Below are 19,920 nucleotides of genomic sequence, written 5' to 3'. Positions count from 1 at the left end.
TGTTCAGACTCACCGAGCCCCCGGAACCCGCTTCACCACCGCTTGCCCTACCTGCCCTGCCCTCGCCGGCAGAAGACTCAAACAGCCGGAGTTAGCATTACCTGCCTGTGTGTTTACTTCGTCACTAGGTGCCAGGCCCAGCGCTCGGTCCCGCACACGCCTTGTCTTACTACTTTCCACAACAGTCCAACTGTCATCTCCCCCCACCCCGCCCCCTTCCCTTATTCCCCGCTCCCCTTCCCTTATTCCCCGCCCCCCTTCCCTCATCTTCCTAGTGAGAAAACAAACACAGGTCTCGTCCAAGGTCTCTGAGCGGAGGAGTTGGACTCGAACCCTGGCAACCCCATAAGTCGGAACACTCGGAACCTCTCCTTTCCTGCGCGAGTTGAAGCTCTTTTTCACCTAGTAATTTTACAAACTTGGCCTCACCCTAGGGAAGGGGCTCGGCCTTGCAAACCAGCACAACCTCGCCGCGCGAGGCAAGTCCAAGGGCTCCGACGCAGGGCGCGGGTAGGGAGGCGCGGCGCCGCCCCCGGGATATTTAACCCCAGCCTGGAGCCCGCCGGGCGCCGGACGCTCGGGCTCCTCGGCGCTCGCGCCTCCCCTCCCTCCTCCCGGCTATCTCCCGGAGCGCCCCACCCTCCGCCCTGCGCTCGCCTCGCGCGCAGGCACCGGCCGGCGGGCGCGGGGAGCGGGGCGCGGGCGGCGCTCGCCTCTGCGGAGCCGCCCCCTGGCCGCTGCCGCCGCGCACCGCCCAGCCCGCGCCGCCCGCGCCGCCCGGGCTCCAGCCGCCCCGCTGTCCGCCCTGAGTGCACCGCGGCTGCCCGAGCGCCCCGCAGACGGGCGAGTGGCCGTGGACGCCCAGCCAGCAGCCCGCAGCATGGATTCGGATTCCGGGGAGCAGAGCGAGGGCGAGCCCGTGACCGCCGCAGGTACCGAGGGGCCGCGACGGCCCAGGCGGGTGGGCTGGGGCTGGGGAGGACGGGAGGCTGGGGCATGAAATCGGGAAGCCGATCCTCAGCAGCCCGACCCCTTCCAGGCCAAGACTGGGGATTGCTCCGCGTCGTGAGTTTGCTTTGGGGCTTCCCCCAACCCCATTGCTCTTGGGCGCGCGGGAGGGAGGGAAGGTGCATTTAGGGGTGGCTCTCCTTGCTGCCAGTCTCCCGCGGCGGGCTCTGGTCGCCCGGGCTGGGTGGGGGCGGGGAAGGGTTCGGGAATCCGCGTACTGTAGTTTGCTGCAGAGAGGGTTGCAACACATCTGCCTTTTGAAATAACTTTCCGAGCGCGGGCCGGGTCCTCGAACCTGGGGCGCCGGGACTGCGCTGCGGCGCAGGTGACTGGGTCCAAGAAGGTGACTGGGGGCTCTGAACAGAAAAGGCTTCGCGAGTGGTTGGGGCAGGGGTCAAACCACAGCTTGCGGCCGCGGTTCCCGAGGCTGCTAGGAGAGCCCATGCACAGGGTCCATCGCTGCCGCGCAGCCGGCGGAGAAGGTCCAGAAGGTCCCCGCGGACTGGTCCCCGAACACAGACGCAGGGGCGCGCGCCTCCCGACTTCGCCTTTAAGAGGCCCCGCCGGCTTTTCACAATCGATAGTTATTAAAGCAATAGGTGGATGCTTACTTAGGGAAGAAAAAAAATGTATGTCCTCCCCCGCCTCTCCCTGATACTGAGCAACAGGAGGAAGCCACCCACAGCCGTGGGTCGACTTGCCGCCGGTCTCTGCCCACCTCCACCGGTCCGCTCCGCCCCCCACCCACGGGTCTACGCACCTGGGACCCCCTCGCCCTCCTCACGTGCCCACGGCTCCCGGCGCTTGTTCAGCTCTGAAGGTTAGCTGTGGGCCTGCAGACCCGTGACCTGCGGGCTGGGACCCTCCTGTACAGACCGCGGCCCTGGCTAAGCCCCCACTCTTCCCAGTGTCACACTAGAGTACTGACGGTGGGGACCAAGTGACAGCAGGCACCATCAGTCCAGCCGTGGGTGTAGGAAAGAGAGGTTCGGGAACCAAGCAGGACAGTGCCCTGCGTATATTATTAATACTCTTTCATCCTCACAGCCCCTGGCCAGGCAGTTATTTTCATTTTACAGAGATTCCCATAGAGTAAAGGGCTTGCCCACTTCTCACAGCCAGGGAGTAGTCAGGACCCAGTGACGCCCTTCACCCTGCATCAGACCCCACAGAGGGTGGCTGTGGCCCGCACCTTTGGGTGGGTGGGAAGGGCCAAGGCTGGCGGAAAGGAAATGCCAAGATGCGTGTATTTAAGGATTCCTGTGTGTGTGCAAGTGCCACCTGCTTTGCGTAGGTATGTGTGGATATAATTCATAAACATGAGCCCTTTGCATGCCTGTATGTTTCTGTGACTATAAAGTGCTGAGATTTTGCTTCACAGGTGACTTGTGGATCTCCTCTCATCATTTAAAAGTTCCAGTAGATGTTTTGTGTGTATCTATTTCGAGAGCGCAAGCGGGAAGGGGACATTGACCCTGACGCTTAACTCTCTGAAAATCCTAAGAACAACATTCTCTGTGCTCCCCTGCCCAACCCTCCATCTCTTCTTCTGGTTGAAGTTAAGGGGTTGAGGGAGAAGGGGGAGGAGGATAAGGAGGCTTAGAGAAAGAGGAAGGAAGAGAAGCCGGGGGGAGGGAGGAGAATCTTCAGAATCCCTGGTACTTGGGTGAAAGGGAAGGAAAAGAATTCTGCTGCACCCTGTTGTTTTCTCTCTCCAGCCTGACCCAGTGTTTAAAATCCCTGTTGTATTCACGGTCAGTTTGTGTCAGAAGGCCTCTGCGTAGCTGACAGCAAACATCACTAAGGTCAGATGGGCCCCATGAAGAACAGGGCAGACAGCTCTCGTGAGCTGTCACTATTTGTTTGCACCTTACTGTTTTCTGCAGTTGTTTCTTCTTTCTGCGTGTGCTTGAATCTCACACGTTGAACATGTATTTTAATGTCACAAGCCATTCTGCTAAATGGCAGTCAGTCTCACTCTTTATATTCCATCTTAAAGTATTCTCCTGTATGACAGTGCTTCAAAGCTGGATGTTAATTCACCACCTTGCTAGGGCTGCATCCTGTCAAATGGAAACCGTTGTTGCAGATTCAGATACAGGTTAGATGACAGGTGTGTTCTCCTTAGAGATTGACCTTTGTCCCTACAAGAAACTTGACATTCATCCATGGACCTGTATCTATGAAAGCTGAATGGGTGTAACTGAGAAGTACAGCAGAGTGAGTGGGACCTCTTGGAGCACTTATATGTGTGTGTGTACCTGCCTCACAGGGAGTTGAGACATAAGGGCTGCTTCCTCGTCCATGCCTTTCCATTTCCTGAATTTATGAAAAAGCCCTGCCATAAGATGGACATTGTAAGGGTAAAAGGCTGGACTCTGGAATTGAACAGACCTGAGTTTCAGTCTGCACCTCATGGGCAAGTTATTTAACATCTCCAACCTCAGTTTCCCACTCTGTAAAATGAGGATAACAATAGTACCACAGGGGTTTATGAAGATTCAGTATAATAACACATGAGAGGTGTTCCTGGTAATCATTTAGTAAATGGTAGCTGTTATTTTGATTATTACCTGATTGGATTATTTGTTGTAAGAATACTGCTAAATAATGAACTCTAGTGTTTTAAAATATAAATGCATGTTTAAAACAATTAATGTTGCTGTTGTTATTATCACATTAATATAACTGCCTAAAGAAATTTGTTTTGAATTTTCTCCTTTTCAGTCTCTTGTTCATTATCTCTGGTGTGTGCACGTGTGTGTGTGTGTGTGTGTGTGTGCCTGAGGAGGTCTTTTTAGTTTACCTCTTCTCATCTTCATCCATCTTCCAGCGCAAGGCATGAAGATGGGGATATTCCGACCTGCTGCTTTTACCAGCTTCTCCTATGCCTCTAGGGAAAGTTATAAAAAAACAGAGAGCCCCTTACTCAGTCCACCTGCTAATGTGGAGATGAAAGCGTTTCTTCTTTCATGGTGCTTCAAGTGGAAGAAGAGGAGGCAATCCCCTGCCCTCCACCTCCCCCATTCCATTGGTAAACCTTTTCCCTTCAAGGTGGCAGGAACCATCATGGTCACCTTTCTAGTCACCTATTGGCAGAGGACAAAGACAACTCACTTTTTACTGTACTACTTTCAAGAGACTCTTCCAAAGTTCCCCCCACTTTGTGCGTGCAGAGCAGATCTCTCACAGAGCAACACGCTGCAGTGGAGGGTGGGGCGGAGGATGAAATTTGTCTCCATCTGCATTTTCTGTTTTTCAGGAAGCACAGAATGATGCTTCTATGTCATTGTGCTGCCTGCATTCTCCTCTGCCTTTCTGTCATTTTATGGATCTTTCTATGATTAGGGAAGAGGCAAGGTTTATGGAACACTGGATTCTTTCCAGAGACCCAACTTGGCACTCTTTCCTTTGGCAAACCCACCATCCATCTCTCAGAAATCCTAGAGCTTGGTGTATTCACTTGGGAGTGGTTAAGTCTTTCCTAAGAAGCAACAGGGGAGTAAACAGCAACGTCAGTTTTTTCCCCTTTCTGGCTTGGAAGATCAAGACAGCCTACCCAGCTGAGGGCAGATAAGCTCCTTCCTCCCACAAATAGATGGTCCAGGGCGATCAAGCTGATGGTGCCCTTGTGCCTGGGTCGGTGCTACAGAAAAGCATTTCCATGTGATGAAGTCAGAATGTGGTAGGGGAACCACAAGAGAAAAACAGGACTGGGAAAACACCAGGCCCCTAACTCTGCCCCTCCTCTCCCTCTCCTCCCCTACATGCTTAGCTTGGTCCACATGAACCAACTGAAGGAATGGATAGGATTCAATAGGATCCTGTTGAGGAGGTGGCAGGTGAAAGGGAAAGACATTCCAGAAGTCATACAGCTTGAGAAAAGACACAAATAAACAGGAAGGCAGCTAGAGTAGAGGGCGCATACTGGGGAGTTCTGAAAGATAAAGCTAAGCGAGTACAGGGAGTAAGTTGGTCTTGGCAGGGCTTCTGGAGCCCCCATGATTCTTGAGCAGAGATGTGACCAAATGAAAGCTGAGTTTTCAGAATGTACATCTGGCAGAGATGGAGAGATGCAAGATTTGCCTGGACTTGGCACCTCAACTCCCAGGGTATGGCCACAACATCAGAGAAGGTAGTGGCACTAAGGCAAGATGGAAGAGGGAGGGTGCAAATGGCATTTCAGAGAAATCAACAACAGAAGTTGGTGACAGATTGTACAAAAGCAGTGAAAGGAGAGGGAGAGTTGAAGGAGACAGTGGCATGTTGTGTTGGGTAACGTTCTCTGGAGGCAGGGAAATGCAGGAGACAGGCTCCCCCACCCCACAGACGCTGCCTCTTCCTTCAGGCACTTAGCAGTGGTGTTTGGGGTAAAGATTCTTTTCCCCTTTGACATTAAGTTTCTCAGCTGCATTAGTTTTGAGGCACTGTGAAGTTTGAGGGTTTGTTGATTCTCATTGCTAGGTTCCTTGCAGAGGCTGTTTAGTAATCTTTGTCTACTGACAGATTGAAGATAAATGGGCTGGCCTGCTAAGGGCAAGGACAGCCTAGGAATGATGTGCCATTTGGTTATTAGTTATATTCCCATTTCTTGTTCCTGTTTGTTGAAATTTGCACGGATCTCTGCCTCATCCACAGAGTAAGCTGTAGCTGCTTTCGGAGTCAGGACCTTGTCTTGTGCTTCTTCATGTTCCTGGGATTTTATGGACATAGTAAGTGAATGAGCATCCTGAGGAACCTCCTGAGAACTTTGCCCTAAAAGGCCAGACCAGCAGCCAGAAACCTGTCCTATAAAGTAGACAGGATGCCAAGGCTTTCCCTCAGTGTTTTGTTTTGTTTTAGTGTTTTAAGATTTCTGTACTGTCTGGGACTCTGTGTTAGGAATTATGGGAAATGCAAAGAGAGATAAGGACACAGTTCACCCTGTCCTCCAGGGCTTGACATTGGATGAGGAGACAGGGTATGTCTACTGATGACCACAGCCTAAGCCAGTGCATGAAGACTCCTCACCTCCCTTACCTGGCATCATATCCGCAACCACATATCCCTTGACACCAGCCCTTCCTATTGCATACTTTATGGTTATTCCTGTGCTGGACTGTTAGTTAGCTTCCTAAGGACAAGGACTGGGTCTTTTTCATCTGTATCAGTCCATGCCACCCATATCCCTTAAGCATAGTGGCAGGTTGCTGGCTGAATAGGTAGGTGGGTGGGTGGGCAGATGGATGGATGGATGAATGGATGGTGTTGTGGGTTGGTTTGCTAGGAAGCAGACCGTGAGATGGAGGTCAGCAGCATGCACAAGGTTTATTTGGGACTTCTCTTGGAATTAATACCTGTAGAAGGCAAGGGAAAGAAGGGGGAAGGGAAGGGAGCAGGACTGGGCAGAGAAGCTGAGCTACCATGTAGACCCAACAGCCTCAGTTGAGCCCATGGGAACTCTGGAGCTAGAATGGCTCATCAGAACTATTCTGAGTTGGGGTGAGAGGCCAGGTCTTTATACCTTTACACCCCCAAAATAAGCAGTCATTAAAGGCAAGTCATTTCAAGGAACTAGGTATAACCTTGGGTGAGGCTGTTCCCTCCAGCTGAGGGCTTCTGCAGGTAGCACTACCAGCCACTTGTGGAGGAAGTCCTTCGTTCCTGAAGGGGAGTCTGTGCAGCACATGGCAGTGGTCACCACAGGTGGCCTCCACAGATCTTTAGGACTGTTTACTAGGGATGGCAGGCCTGTCTACCAGCAGAATTCAGGGGATAGTTGTTGAACTGCAAACTTTGTCTAGACCTCTTTGGGGCAGTTTCGGTTGCCAGATTAAACTGGCCATTCTAGACCTCATAGCTCTGAATCCAACTGTTCAATCCACACAGTCCAGTAGATGCTGGCTGATCAGCTGTTTTGTGTTCAGAGTGGTGCCAGGTGCTGTGATAGTATACAGAAATGCACTTAGATGTGCTCCTGCCTTCCAGAGGTTTGTAGCCATATTGGGGAGAGAAAACCCACCTCAAACTGGATCTGTAAAACTGGGCAGCACCAGCAATAATTGGTGCAGGATTTGGAGCATAGGGCAATGTGATTTGGAATTCTAGTGGGAAGGCTTCTTGAGGTGAAGACTGAGTGTATATGAATATATACATGGAAAGCTCTATTTCCTATGTTATTTTTCTCATAAAAAATACAGCAGTTGCCTTTTTATTTGTCAACAAAGCTAAATTTTAGTCACACTTTCTATTAGCATACTTCCCTAACTGGTTCATTTCCCTCCAGCATTACCCTTGGCTCCCATTCGAATTCACATGTAAATCTCTATAAAGACACTACATAAATAACTTTGTTTTGTTTTTCAGTCACTTGGCTTCCAACTCTTTATGTAAAATGCCTGTGTAGGTGGATGTTTGGGCTGTATTCTATACAAATATAGAAATAAAAGGATAGAGAAGAAGAATTTAAAAGACAAGTTTCCTCTAAAAATCCAATCCAAAAAATCATATCAGGAGAGCAAATATCCTCCCCCTTCCCATATATATATATATATATATATATATAAAGGTATGCTAGAAAAATTTTATTTTATTACATATCAGAAATGCTCTTTTTAGGCAATGGCATGGGACAAATTCTGAGTCTGCTTTAGAACAATCTTCACGTTCATATTGGGTTTCCTAAGCATCATTGCCTGGGAATAAATTTGAGCCTGTTCATGGAAAATCTACCAGTGTGCAGACTGTAAAAATGGAAGGCTTGGCAGCACAGAAAGTGCTAGACACACCCTAATAGAAACCAGTATTTTGTAACTCAGTTCTCCGGGAAAAAAAGGAGACACTTGGTGGTGTCCAATATTGCTTTAAACTATTGAAAAACCACAGGGGCAGCCACTGGCTTCTAGGTTGTGTTTCAGAAGTAAAATGTGCTTTCTGGGAAAATATTCTGGCCGTGAAAGGAAGCATGTTAGCCATACGTAGCTTCATGGAGACTCCTGGTTTATATTTTTGTAGTAGAAGCATCCAGTTTCACATGAGGGAGGAGATTCTGGAAGGAGCTGTTGCTAGTGAGCACACACATCCCACGCTCCTGATTTGGAGCCTCTGGGTTATGCTGGGAAGGTGGGCAAATACAAAGAAGTCAAATACGGGAGGTAGGTGAGGGGAGCCATCTGCCCAGCAGGCCTCTGTGGCAGCTCTTTCCTGCCACAATTGAGTCGTGGCTCCTTGGTTTCCTTTGGATAAGACTGAGAAAGTGAGGGTGGGAAGGCTGGGATTGGGGGTTGCAGGATAAGAGAAACCAGGGTTTAAGAAATTGTGAGCCGGGTGCAGTGGCTCACGCCTGTAATCCCAGCACTTTGGGAGGCTGAGGCGGGTGGATCACCTGAGGTCAGAAGTTCAAGACCAACCGTCTCTACTAAAAATACAAAAATTAGCTGGGCATGGTGGTGCATGCCTGCAATCCTAGCTACTCGGGAGGCTGAGGCAGGAGAATTGCTTGAACTCGGGAGGCAGAAGTTGCAGTGAGCCTGGATCGTGCCACTGCACTCCAGCCTGGGCAAAAGAGAGACTCTGACTCCAAAAAAAAAAAAAAGAAGTTGTAGCAAAACAAGATGAGAAATAAGATGGCATGATCCTTGCCAGCCCAAGGTCAGCCCCAGAGGGCTGTTACTGAACATAAAAGTATAATGATGTTTTAGTTTTTATTTATCCTATATTAATTAAGCACTTACAATGTATTCGGGACTGGGTTAATTGTTTATATGGTAGTTGATCCTTATACCAGCCTTCTGGGCTATGTACTATAAATAGCCCGAATTTATAGAACAGAAAACCAAACACAGAGAGGTTAAGTAACCTGCTCAGGGTTGGACAGCTTGTCAGTAGAAATGAAGCCAGTCTAACTCCAGAGACTCTTCTCTTGCACCAGGTAGACTACGTAATTAGATTCACGGATGCCACCAGGCTGTCTTGCATCCCCCACACAGCTCCCATGGTTCCCAGAACCCTAACCCTTAGGCTCCCTCTGTTAGGTGAGGGCATTCTGCCTCCACAAAGGCCTGCTTTAAGCTGCAGACATTCCCTGCATTAGCCCATAAACAAAATGGGGAAGGACTGGCTGACTCCGGATCCAGATCAGGGGATGGTAAAGGGCGATCTGTGAGGGAAGATGGGAGAGTTAGCACAAAGCCACTGATAGGCAGAAGGCCCTAGAAGGACGCTCCAGCCGTGGGCTTCTTCTGGATCACATGGGCCTGGTGAGAGGAGAGAAGAAGATTTGAAAAGCAGAGTTAAGAGAGATACCAAAGTCAAATACACCCTTTTTCAAAGTGTGCTTAAGCTGGGTCCTAAGCCCTTTTTTTCACCCCAGCATTTAGAATCATTTCAGATATACAATCCCCAGGACATGGTGACCAGCAGGACTTGAGGAGAGAAAATTCAAAAGGTGAGAGTGCAACATAGTGAAAAGAACTTGACATTCAGAGCTGGATGACTCAGGTCTGTGTTTCAAGCATTGTCGCTTAGTTATTGCTTGTCAGTAACATTATTTTCTGACCAAAAAAGTGCAAGCTCATGGTAGAATATGTGAAAACAGTACAAGGAAGAAAATTAGATTGAGCCCTAAGAGAAGACTGCACTATTCCAAGAAGGTGGTCCAAAAGCAATTTGAAAAAGATGTGAGAGCTTTATTTAGGGAGAGAGGAGGGTTTAAAAAGAATGAGAGTCCCGTTTCTGAAATGCTGACCTGGGATGCTAAAAACATTTTATTCCACTGTCAGGCAGTGTTAGAACCAGAACTGGAGGCCAGATCCCATGGCTTCTTTGTGTTTACCCCAAAACATGTAATTAAAAAAAAAAAAAAAGAATCGGAGCTATTCCAGGTATTGAGATATCAAAAGGACTTTTGCTGTTTTTCCTTCTGACACCTTCTACTGTGTTCTTGCCACTCCCTCCCATCACCCGCATTTCCTTTCTTAGGTTTCTCCATCCTGGGCCCATTTGCCACAGGTCAGACCAGCACAGGCCCACGCTAGCATGCTGCCCAGGGGCCTCCTTCCCTTGGGTCAGGCCCACTTCTCTTTCTTAGTCAGAAGAGCCCTCCACAAAGCCCTCAGAAGATTAATGCATTTTTTTTTTAATACTTGAGAGGCATTTGGTAGGTTTTACAGATGCCCAGTGACAATTGCAAAGGTTAATTTACTTTGAGCTTAAATAGCTACCAGCTTCAAGAAAAGTTTATTGGCCACTAGTTCTCCAATTACATTTTATCTTTCTTTAGATTGATTTTTTTTTTTATTGTAAAGAAACTGGCATGTTTGTTCATCCATGTTTGGTCTCTCTACCTTTAGGATTTAACTTCATAATTCGCTGAGTCAAACAAGGCAGGCAGAGCTGAATTTATACAGGGTCAACTTTTAGAGAGCCCACAGCAGTATCTGTAGGTATCAAACCTGAATTTTTGTGACTCTATTTTTCTTTGTTTCTAACTTCTCTGTGTATAATCCTGGTTTCTCTGTACCTTCTCAGTTGCTCCTCCTGCATCCCTCATTAATACCTTTTTCCTAACTATGTCCCTTAAGATGGAGCTCTTGCCTTGTTTTTTTTCTGACAAAATACTTTATTAGAAAAGACCATCCATTCTTATAACAATAGCTGTAAGCTTTTGGGAAGCTAAAGGCTCCCAAAGTTGTACTCTAGCCCAGTCTTCTTTCCTGAGCAAGAATCCTGTCTTCTAAAGGCCCCGGACCCCTCCTCCTCACTGTTTAGGAGACACCCCAACACACCCACATCCAGGCCATCACCTTTCCCTCACTTTTTCCCAACTCTGCTGGTGGCCTTGACAGCCACTGAGTCACTCGAAGTTAAAAGACTGTGAAATCATAGAACAGTGAAAACTCCTCCACACATGTTCTCATAGCAAAACCATGACATGGATAAAGCAGGTATTATCATTCCTAGTTTACAGATGAAGAAACAGATGCAGAGAGATTAAATTATCCCAATCACAAAGTAAATGGCAGATTTTTGCTATTTAAAACTGGCCAGGGCAGGGGCAGAAACAAACCTAAATAAACAACTTGAATATTCAGTCAAATATTTATGGAATGATTAAATACATAATGACATTTCCACACAGTGGGATATTATTCAGATGTTAAGGAAAGTTAATTTGAAGAACATTTGATGATATAGGGAAATGTTCACATTATAACATTGTCAAAGAAGGCTCAATAATCTGTGATCCCTGTTTTTCTGTATGTACGTATATACATAAATGTGCATACACACACACACACACACACACACACACACACCCCACACATCTACCCCTTTGTATATGGAGAGGGGGAGAAATCTCCCCTCACATTCACACACATAAACACTTGAGATTTTTTGTTAATGCTCGAGCAAAATAAACCACTCTGTGATGAGTGCATAGGTAATTTTAATTGTCTTCTTTGTACTCTTCCAGATTTGTCTTCAGTGAGTACATGCAGCTTTCAGCTGGTAATTTGCTTTTATAAACAATAGCCAAGTGAGCTGCAGTGCCTGTTCCCCAGCTCATCCTCCTGCAGGCTTGTCCCAGGCCCCTCCGTCCTCTCCCTTGAAATTTGCTCTTCCATCAATTCCCTGTGTTCCAGTCCTCTGTGGCCCCCCTCGCTGGCTCCGCCCAGCCCCCTGCCTGGGGTGATCCAGCCTTCTGCCCTGTTCACCCCCTGCCCTAGCCTCAGCCCTTGCTTTCTCTGGTGCCTCCACCCCCATCACCACCTCCTGCTCTGAGCCCACTTGGCCTAGCCTTTGTGGGCCTCCATGCCATGAACAGAGGGTCAGAATAGTTAATGAGCTTGTAAATATGAGGCCTACAGACTGGCCGAGGGCACTGCAGCATCCCAGTCTAAACGCACCCGTGGGTGAGCCTGTGGACTCAGCCATCTTGGCTGTCTTGAAACTCAGCGTCGCTGCTGCTCGCTGGCTGGCAGGGGGTCCACCTGGCAGCTCTGACCCGCATGCCCTCTGCGACCCTTCCTCTGTCCTTGACCTCTATTCCAGATATGAGTGACATTCACTTCCCACATTTTCATTTACCTATACTAATTTTGTGTTTTTATTACTTTTTAAATTAGAGGGGGAAACAAGGACATTTAAAAGCCTGTTGTAACGGGATTGTTAGCTTTTAGGAGGTATTGGTCTGCCACCACCACCGTCAGTCCATCGTTCCAAAAAAATTTATTATTGAGGAGTGGTGTGATATTAAATATAATGTGAATCTATTTCTGAAGGAATTAGACTGAAATTTAAGTGAAGATTCCTTGTGCATCTTGAAGCTAAAAATAAGAGATCATACGGTGGCCCCAGAATCCCTTACTCCCCTCTAGCCTCCCAAGCAGAGGGAGCCCAGTCAGGAAGCTTCTAGAAAAGGAAGTGCCCACCATTTAGATTCACATTTAACAGAATTTTTAACCCAGTTTTAAATTAGCCCCAATCACCCTTAATAGTTGGTATTCCCCATCAGCCAGGATTTTATCTATCTTTATTTACTTTCTTGGTTTATATTATGAAAAATGATTTATCCTTATTCCTTTTCAGGTATAAAATTATACAGTCAGGTGCTGCATAATGATATTTTGGACGTGATAGTAGTCCCTAGGCTTACAATGGAGCTAAAAATGCCTTGCACCTGATGATGTTTTGACGATCTTGACCCTTTGTTGGCAGAGACTAATGTATGTGTTTTTCTTAGTTTTTAACAAAAAAGTTTAAAAAGTAAAAGAAAAAAATTAATAGAAAAAAGCTTATAGAATAAAGATATAAAGGAAAAAATAATTTTTGTACAGCTATACAATGTGCTTGTGTTTTAAGCTAAGTGTTACTACAAAAGTCAAAAAGTTTTTAAAAATTTAAAGTTTCTAAAGTAAAAAAGTTTCAGTAAGCTAAGGGTAATTTATCACTGAAGAAAGAAAAATGTTTTTTATAAGATTAATGTGGCCTAGGTGTACAGTGTTGATAAAGTCTATAGTAGTGTACAGTTATGTCCTGGGCCTCCACATTCACTCTCCACTCATTCACTGACTCACCTGGAACAACTTCCAGTCCTGCAAGCTGTATTCATGCTAAGTGCCTTAGAGAAGTGGACCATTTTTTATCTTTTATACTGCATTTTTACTGTACCTTATACATGTTTAGATGTACAAATACCATTGTGTTACAGGTGCCTACAGTATTCAGTACAGTAACATACGGTACAAGTTTGTAGCCTAGGAGCAAAATGCTGTACCATATAGCCTAGGTGGTAGTGGGCTTGACCATCTAGGTTTGTATAAGTACACCGTATGATGTTCACCCAATGGCAAAATCCCCTAATAATGCATTTCTGAGAACGTAGCCCCATCAAGTCACTCATGACTCTATGTTGACTATGCTTTTTCACCCTTCCAGAAAAGTCCCCTCATTAAAAAAAAAAAAAAAAAAAAAAAAAATTCACTCTTTCTTAGTTTTCAAGTTGAAAGCAGGAAAGTTCCCTTATTTAGCGCCTTTATGAAGGAGCCATCTTTTCTTATTATTTGCAAGTGAGTGACTATGACCACTGCGATTTTAAAAGGAGAGATCAGGGAATAAGAGAGGGAGAATGATTGAGACAGGAGCAAATTGTTGGACAAAGGGAGCATTGTGCCCAAAATGATGGATAGCTCATCCTAAGACCAGCAAGCGTGGTAAGCACAAGGGCTGCTACCAACCACCCTTACCCAGGATTTCTCCTCATCCTGGGAGGGAGGTCAGTGATGTGCCGAGACTCAGGGAATGGATGAGGAGGCCTGTTTCCACCCATTCTTAGTGTTTTATTTTGTTTTCTGTTGTGCTGTTGTTAAAAAACAAACTATGTAAAAAGTAGCTCTGCCAAATTGTCATAACTCAATGAGAGTGGCTGAGGTCTGAGCAGCGTGTGAAGAGGGTGGAGGTTGGTGCTAAGACAGCACACAGGTGGAATCAAGGCCGGGTGAGGGCCAAGAGCAGCTGGTCAGTGGTTCAGGGAATCATGGGGCACATGACAGGAGTGCTGTAGGACAAGTCCATTCTCTCATGAGTCACTGAGTCCCGTCATGGCTGCCCCAGCTTTCTTGAGCCCCTCCACCTGGAGGGTAGCCTCTTTTAAGCTCAGAGAATCTAAAACTTCCAGAAAAGCTGGGCCCCCCATGGGCCCTACCCATCTTGTCCACACTCCAGAAGCTTAATATCTCCTCCTGACTTCACCCTGTCCTCCCCATCTCCCTGGTCCCAGCTCTCTGCCTCACCTGAGATGTCTTCCCTTCCCTAGCCCATCTCAGGCCCAGATGCTCCTCTCCGTTTCCACTGCCTTGGGCCCCCACCCACCCCCACAAGCCCTCCTGAGTGTTAGAGGGACTAAGGCAGTGAAAAATCCAAGTCTTGTGGCCATTCCTGGAGTCAAGTCACGAAGCAAAAATCTTAAAAGCTTCCAGAGAGAAAAAAAACAGGCCCTTACCAATGTATACTAGTTTTCTAAATAGCAACACTGAACTTTAGACAACAATGATGCCCTGCCTTTGAATTCTCAAGGCAAATGATTTCCAACATAGAGCTCTAGACCAAGGCAAACCATCCATCAAGCGTGTGGTTGGAATAAAGTCATTGTATGATATGTTAGATACCAAAAAATGACTTTATCATGTCCTCTTCCTGAGATAGCTGCTTACTCAGGCGGCAGCCAACTGAGGCCCCCAGGCCAAATCTGGCCTGCCACCTGTTTTTGTGTTTCCATTTTTAAGTACACCTTACATGGTTATTTACACTTTACATGGTTATTTAAGTACCTATACAATATCCTCTATTTTGCCTTTTTCTCCTTTACTCTGTGGCTCTTTAAGGCGGTTTGCCGAAGCCTGTGCTAGACCAAGTGCTCCACTGAACCGAGGACCAAATTAAGAAAAAGGAGTTGTGAGATCCAAGAAACAGGAGATGGACACAGGAGAGAAGGGGTAAAGAGTGAAGGGAGGACCCAGGATGACTACGTGTGTCAGGCATCAAGAGAAACATGCCCAGACTTGAGTTGGGGGACAGAGGGCTGCCAGAGATATCTCCAAGAAAAAAAAATGCGGAAGCAGTTGATTAGTTGATGTGTTTGAACCTATTGAGAAGAACTTTCTATTCTGCTAGGAACTTTAGGAATGAATTTGCACTAGACAGATAAAAAACTAACCAGGAGATTAAAAAATAGTGTTTAACTCCTGGGAAAACAAGATGAATAAGAAAGGAAATGCAGGCATGGAAGTCACAGGACACTACATGACTTGGCTATGAATGATAGCTAAATCATAGTAATGTCATCGCTGAAGTTTGATTTAACCAAATGTTGAAAGAGAAGCAAATTGGAAGGTGGAAGGAGAAATGGAGAAATGAATGGGAAAGAAAGCTAAGTTTTCACCTTCTGTAGTAGACAGTTAAAAGCAAATAAAATCAAGAATTAATAGTGTAAGCATGTAATTTAAATATAGAGAGGTAATTATTCATTGAAACAGCTAAAATAGTTTAAACTATTTTGTCTGTAAGTAGCTAGCATCAGAGGTGTGCCGGGGATGCTACATCATGTTATAAGCCTCCCTTGTGGAATGACTTTTCTTTTTTTTCTTTCTTTCTTTTTTTTTTTTTTTTTTGAGACAAAGTCTTGCTCTGTCACCCAGGCTGGAGTGCAGAGTGCAGTGGCACGATCATAGCTCACTGCAGCCTCGAACTCCTAGCCTCAAGTGAACCTCCCACATTGGCCTCCAAAGTGCTGAGATTACAGGCTTGAGCCACCATGCTCAGTCTGATTTGACTTTTTAAATAATTGTACCCTGTATTACTTTGAAAATAATTTTCTTAATAAAAAGAAAAGAAGTGACAGAGCAACCTGGTGAGTGATGTGGCAACCATTCCCAGGTGAGAGTGTCTCAGGCCCCTGGTTGGAGGACATGCCAGCTCTCATTATCATTATTGTTCCTGACATGAGTGTGAATGCATTTCAATAAAATGTCATGAGTGAGAGCCATGCATTCAAGCAATGAACATTCTCTGTTTCAGTCCCTAGCTACAGTTGCCCAGATAAATAAGCCTTGGTCCCTGCCCTCAAGGAGTTCACAGACCAGTGGGTGATAAAATTCCTCATCCAGCTAGTGGATGATTGATTGCTCCACAAGGTGATAAGTGACAGGGCAGGTGATTGCAAAAAGAAATTGCCTAGAAGTCAGAAGTCATTCAAATGGAGCCCTGGAAGCTAAGCAGGAATTGGGCTGGGAAGAGAGTAAGAGGTCAGTGTCCCAGCACAGGGACAGAAAATGCAAAGGTGCAAGGGGACCCAGGCCTGGTGCAGGTGAGACCTGCCTGTGGCCTGGAGCCGGGAGCTTAGGGTTTGTAGAGGGTGAAGAGAAGACAGATGTCAGTTCAGTGGCCTGGTGTGCCATGCTAAAGAGTTGTCTGGGCTCTGTCTTGAAGGTTATGGGAATCCCCTCAAGGCCTTTTCTAGAGGAGCAGCATCATCGAAGCCTGCTGTCAGCCTGGTGTGGAAAACAGAACGGTAGCTGGGGTAGAGAGATGAGCAAGGAGACAGACAAGCATTCGGGGAAGAAACCATGAGGGTCTGTACTGAGGTAGCGAAAGAGAGGCAGAGGAAGGCAGGTGCATTTAAAGATGTTACAGAAGCTGAATAGACAGTCGGAGGCCTCGTTAGATATGGGAGGTGAGGGAGAGAAATAAGGCAAGGATGGTCCCCAGGTTCTTGTCTGGACACAGGCCGGTGGCAGAGTCACGTATCATACAAGGAGAGGACTTCAGGAGGGTTGGAGAAAGGAGCTGAGAGAAACGTTGAATGTGGAGGGGGAGGGATCAGGCAAGCAGTAATGGATGGGAGAGTCCCCTGGACTGGGGAACATGCGGGGCAGGGGTCAGTCCATGGGACAGGGGTGGCATCTCACACTTGAGAAGTGTCTAGCGAGAGAAGAGGACCCTGAGTGAGCTCAGGAGGACACCCAGACATGAGGCATAGACAGAGGAGGAGGAGGCCTGGAGGAGACTAAGGAGGGCCAGAAGAGGTGGGGTTAGGAAAGCAAGACCAACCGAGGGTCCCCTGCTGCTGGTGACCAGGTAAGCCGTGTGTATCGGGGTGCCCTCAGCGTTCCAGGATTACAAGTAGTTAGCATATCTGCCCCCCGAAAACAGCCTTTAGAACCCCCCGCCCCCACTTATATTTGTGACAACCGAAAATGCCCTCCCATGTTTCCAAACACTCCTCAGGGCCAATTACAAGATTATTTGGTGACCTTGGTGAGAGCGGTTACCAAGGAGTCTGCGGTGAAAGCCAGGGAAGAATAAAACCACAGCTCCTCTGTCCTGCCGTGGCCATTCCCTCCTCAGGCTTCTTCCGGGGCTGCCCAATCACTATTTATTTTTTGAGGTTTAAATGGTTTAAATGTATATTATTGAGTTCCTAGCACATGTCAGGGACGCCACGGTGAACACGACAGTTAAGGTGATGCAGAAGTTTTTGCCCCTTAGTTCAGCTAAAACGGGGTTCTTGTCACATGACCAGGAAAGATGAGGTCCGCAGACACATTGAAAGGTGAGGGGAGCAGAATTTATTAAAAGAAAGCTCTCGGAGAAAAAAATAAGTGGTCCTGCTAACAGGCTTCCACCTCACAGACTGAATTCCAGGCCAGCACACTCGAGCTGGAGTCCAGGCTCCTCCCCCTGCCCAAGGCGCGAAATCCTGAGGCTCCGCCCCCTGTTCCCCCAGTGCGCATATGCGTATTATTAAGCGAGAAGCTGTCGCGGAAGGGAGGGCAGACAGGTGCTGTTCTCCCTCTGGGTTGCGGGTTTCATACGGGACCGGCAGTCGGGTCTTTCAGCTTTCAGACTGTTTTAGGCTTGAATGGGGTGTTTTGCAAGGGACCCCTTGGCTGTCTCCTGTCTCTATCAAAGGTCTCCCCTCTCGGAACTGCCAGGGAACAAACAATTGAAGCCAGGTGGGGGTTCCTTGACTAGGCCCCCTTGCATAAGATGGGAGCGGGGTGGGCAGCAGGGCGTGCTTGGCTTAGGGAGGAGTTGCGCTGAGCAAAGCGGGATGAGAGGCTGGGGAGACAGGCGGGGCAGCTGGGATATGGGACCAGCGGGAAGAGCTGGCCTTGAGGTTTCGGACACGAGTCCCACCCACAAGCTACGTCAGCACAGGGCGGCCTGCCGGGGCCAGGGGTCTGGGGGCCTGGCAGTCTGTGGTTTGGTCTGTGGGCACTGAGGCCAACACAGGAAGAGGCCTTGGGGAGAGCCAGCATGACGCCTGCTGACCGCACGCTCTGTGGCGAGCACAGGCCAAGGACTGACAGAGGAGGCTGAGGTCTAATGGAGGAGTCAAGGGCCCCAGGAAAACGGGAGGGAGCAGCATTTTGGAGGGAAGTCACAGATAAGGAAAGCTGGAGGCTCCAAGGTCGATGCCCCAGGTGTTACACAGTGAGAAAGAAGCAGGAGGATTCCATTTACGAAGAATGGCGGGAGTAGAATGGGGGGCGGGAGTAGAATGGGGGGCGGCAGGAATCCAGCACGGGAGAGGAGGAACGCGGAGGACCTCTCCACAGGCATCAGCGCACATCTGATGCGTGCCCAGATGATGAGAAAAATTCAATTTATCATACTTAAGGGGCTACTATTAAATTAAGAAAGCAAATTAGCAGAATCTTCTAGTCTGCTTTCTCATTTAACAGCCCCAGAAACCAGCAGGTAAAGAGATGGGCCCATGGCACACAGTGAGTGCGCTGGGGGTGGCAGGGGCAGGGCAGGGCTGGAGGCCGGGCTCTGTCTTCCACTTCCTGCTGCTGGCTCAGTGGCAAAAGTCAGGACCAGGACTGGGCTCTCTCGTTTTCCCTGTATCCGAGGAGCTAGCTACTCCATGGATACACCCTGGCATCTTGATTGTGCAGGACAGCCATTCTCAGCATCTTTGAGTGACCACACCTGGTGATTTGGTTGGAAAACAGTGAAACCTTTTGGTGGTACTTCTTTACGTTACCATGAAGTATAAAAAATTCTATTCTTAGCCATTTGTGGCCTTAGAGTTTAATTTAGAAAGGAAGCCTGAGAGAAAGTCACATTTCTGAGAAACTTCCAGGAAGTTAAGCCTCCACAGCTAGTTGGCCCTTCCCGTTACGTGATGTGAATGGGATTCCCCCTGGACTCAGAGTGGTTCCATCACAGTAGCGGTCCCAGCAGAGCTTAGGAGCCCAACCTCAGGAGATCTTGCGGGTGTCATCCCACCTCCCATCTGCTAACAACATCCCTCAACACTGTCATTCCACAGGCCAGATATTGACCATGACACCAGCAGATATTAAAAATGTGGCTTGACTTGTCTTAAATCCGTAAACAAAACCAGTTTTACTACAGAATATATGTAAGGGAGATTATAAGCAATATATTACATGTCCCTTTCCTGCTGTTCCGCATTCAGATTGACTGAAATCCAAAAATGTCATTGTTCAGGATTCATATTTCACTAAAAAAAAAATCAAGTAGAACATTGAGGAAGCCATAATGCTGTCTGCCAAATCATCTCCCATCCAGAAGTACCTTCTGGTTTCTTCTCCCTCGTGTGTTCTGACTTCTCAAGTACAGCTAACAGTTTGTCTAGTTGTTGTTAAGCTCACTAAGCTGAGGGTTTACATGTTACTACATTAATTAATTAGAGCACCTTCCAGTAGCCTCAGTCCACTGTCACAGGCCATGTTTTGTTTCTTTTTTCCAAGATAGACGAGTTTGTTCCATTTTATTGTTTTGCACATTTTAGGTTCTGCATCCATCCTCCAAAAATTACAGCATTCCAAAGACTGACATTTTTATTGCATTAGACTGTTTACTAATTTCACATATTACGGTGTTGGCATGCTCCCATGGCTC

At 47.5% G+C, this 19,920-nt stretch overlaps 1 protein-coding gene across 1 annotated transcript in view; it reads left to right on the top strand.

Annotated features, from left to right (window-relative positions):
- Positions 1-567: 567 nt before the first annotated feature.
- Positions 568-19,920, top strand: part of TNFAIP8L3 (TNF alpha induced protein 8 like 3) — a 38,060-nt gene continuing 18,707 nt past the window's right edge. The window contains exon 1 of the mRNA XM_004056181.5: positions 568-932. Within this exon, the coding sequence (XP_004056229.1) occupies positions 881-932 (52 nt within the window). The 5' untranslated portion in view covers positions 568-880. The remainder of the gene's footprint in view (positions 933-19,920) is intronic.

This window comes from Gorilla gorilla, chromosome 16, assembly GCF_029281585.2.
Source record: "Gorilla gorilla gorilla isolate KB3781 chromosome 16, NHGRI_mGorGor1-v2.1_pri, whole genome shotgun sequence".
In the NCBI taxonomy this organism is placed as follows: domain Eukaryota; kingdom Metazoa; phylum Chordata; class Mammalia; order Primates; family Hominidae; genus Gorilla; species Gorilla gorilla.
This window is presented reverse-complemented; position numbering and strand designations above follow the sequence as displayed.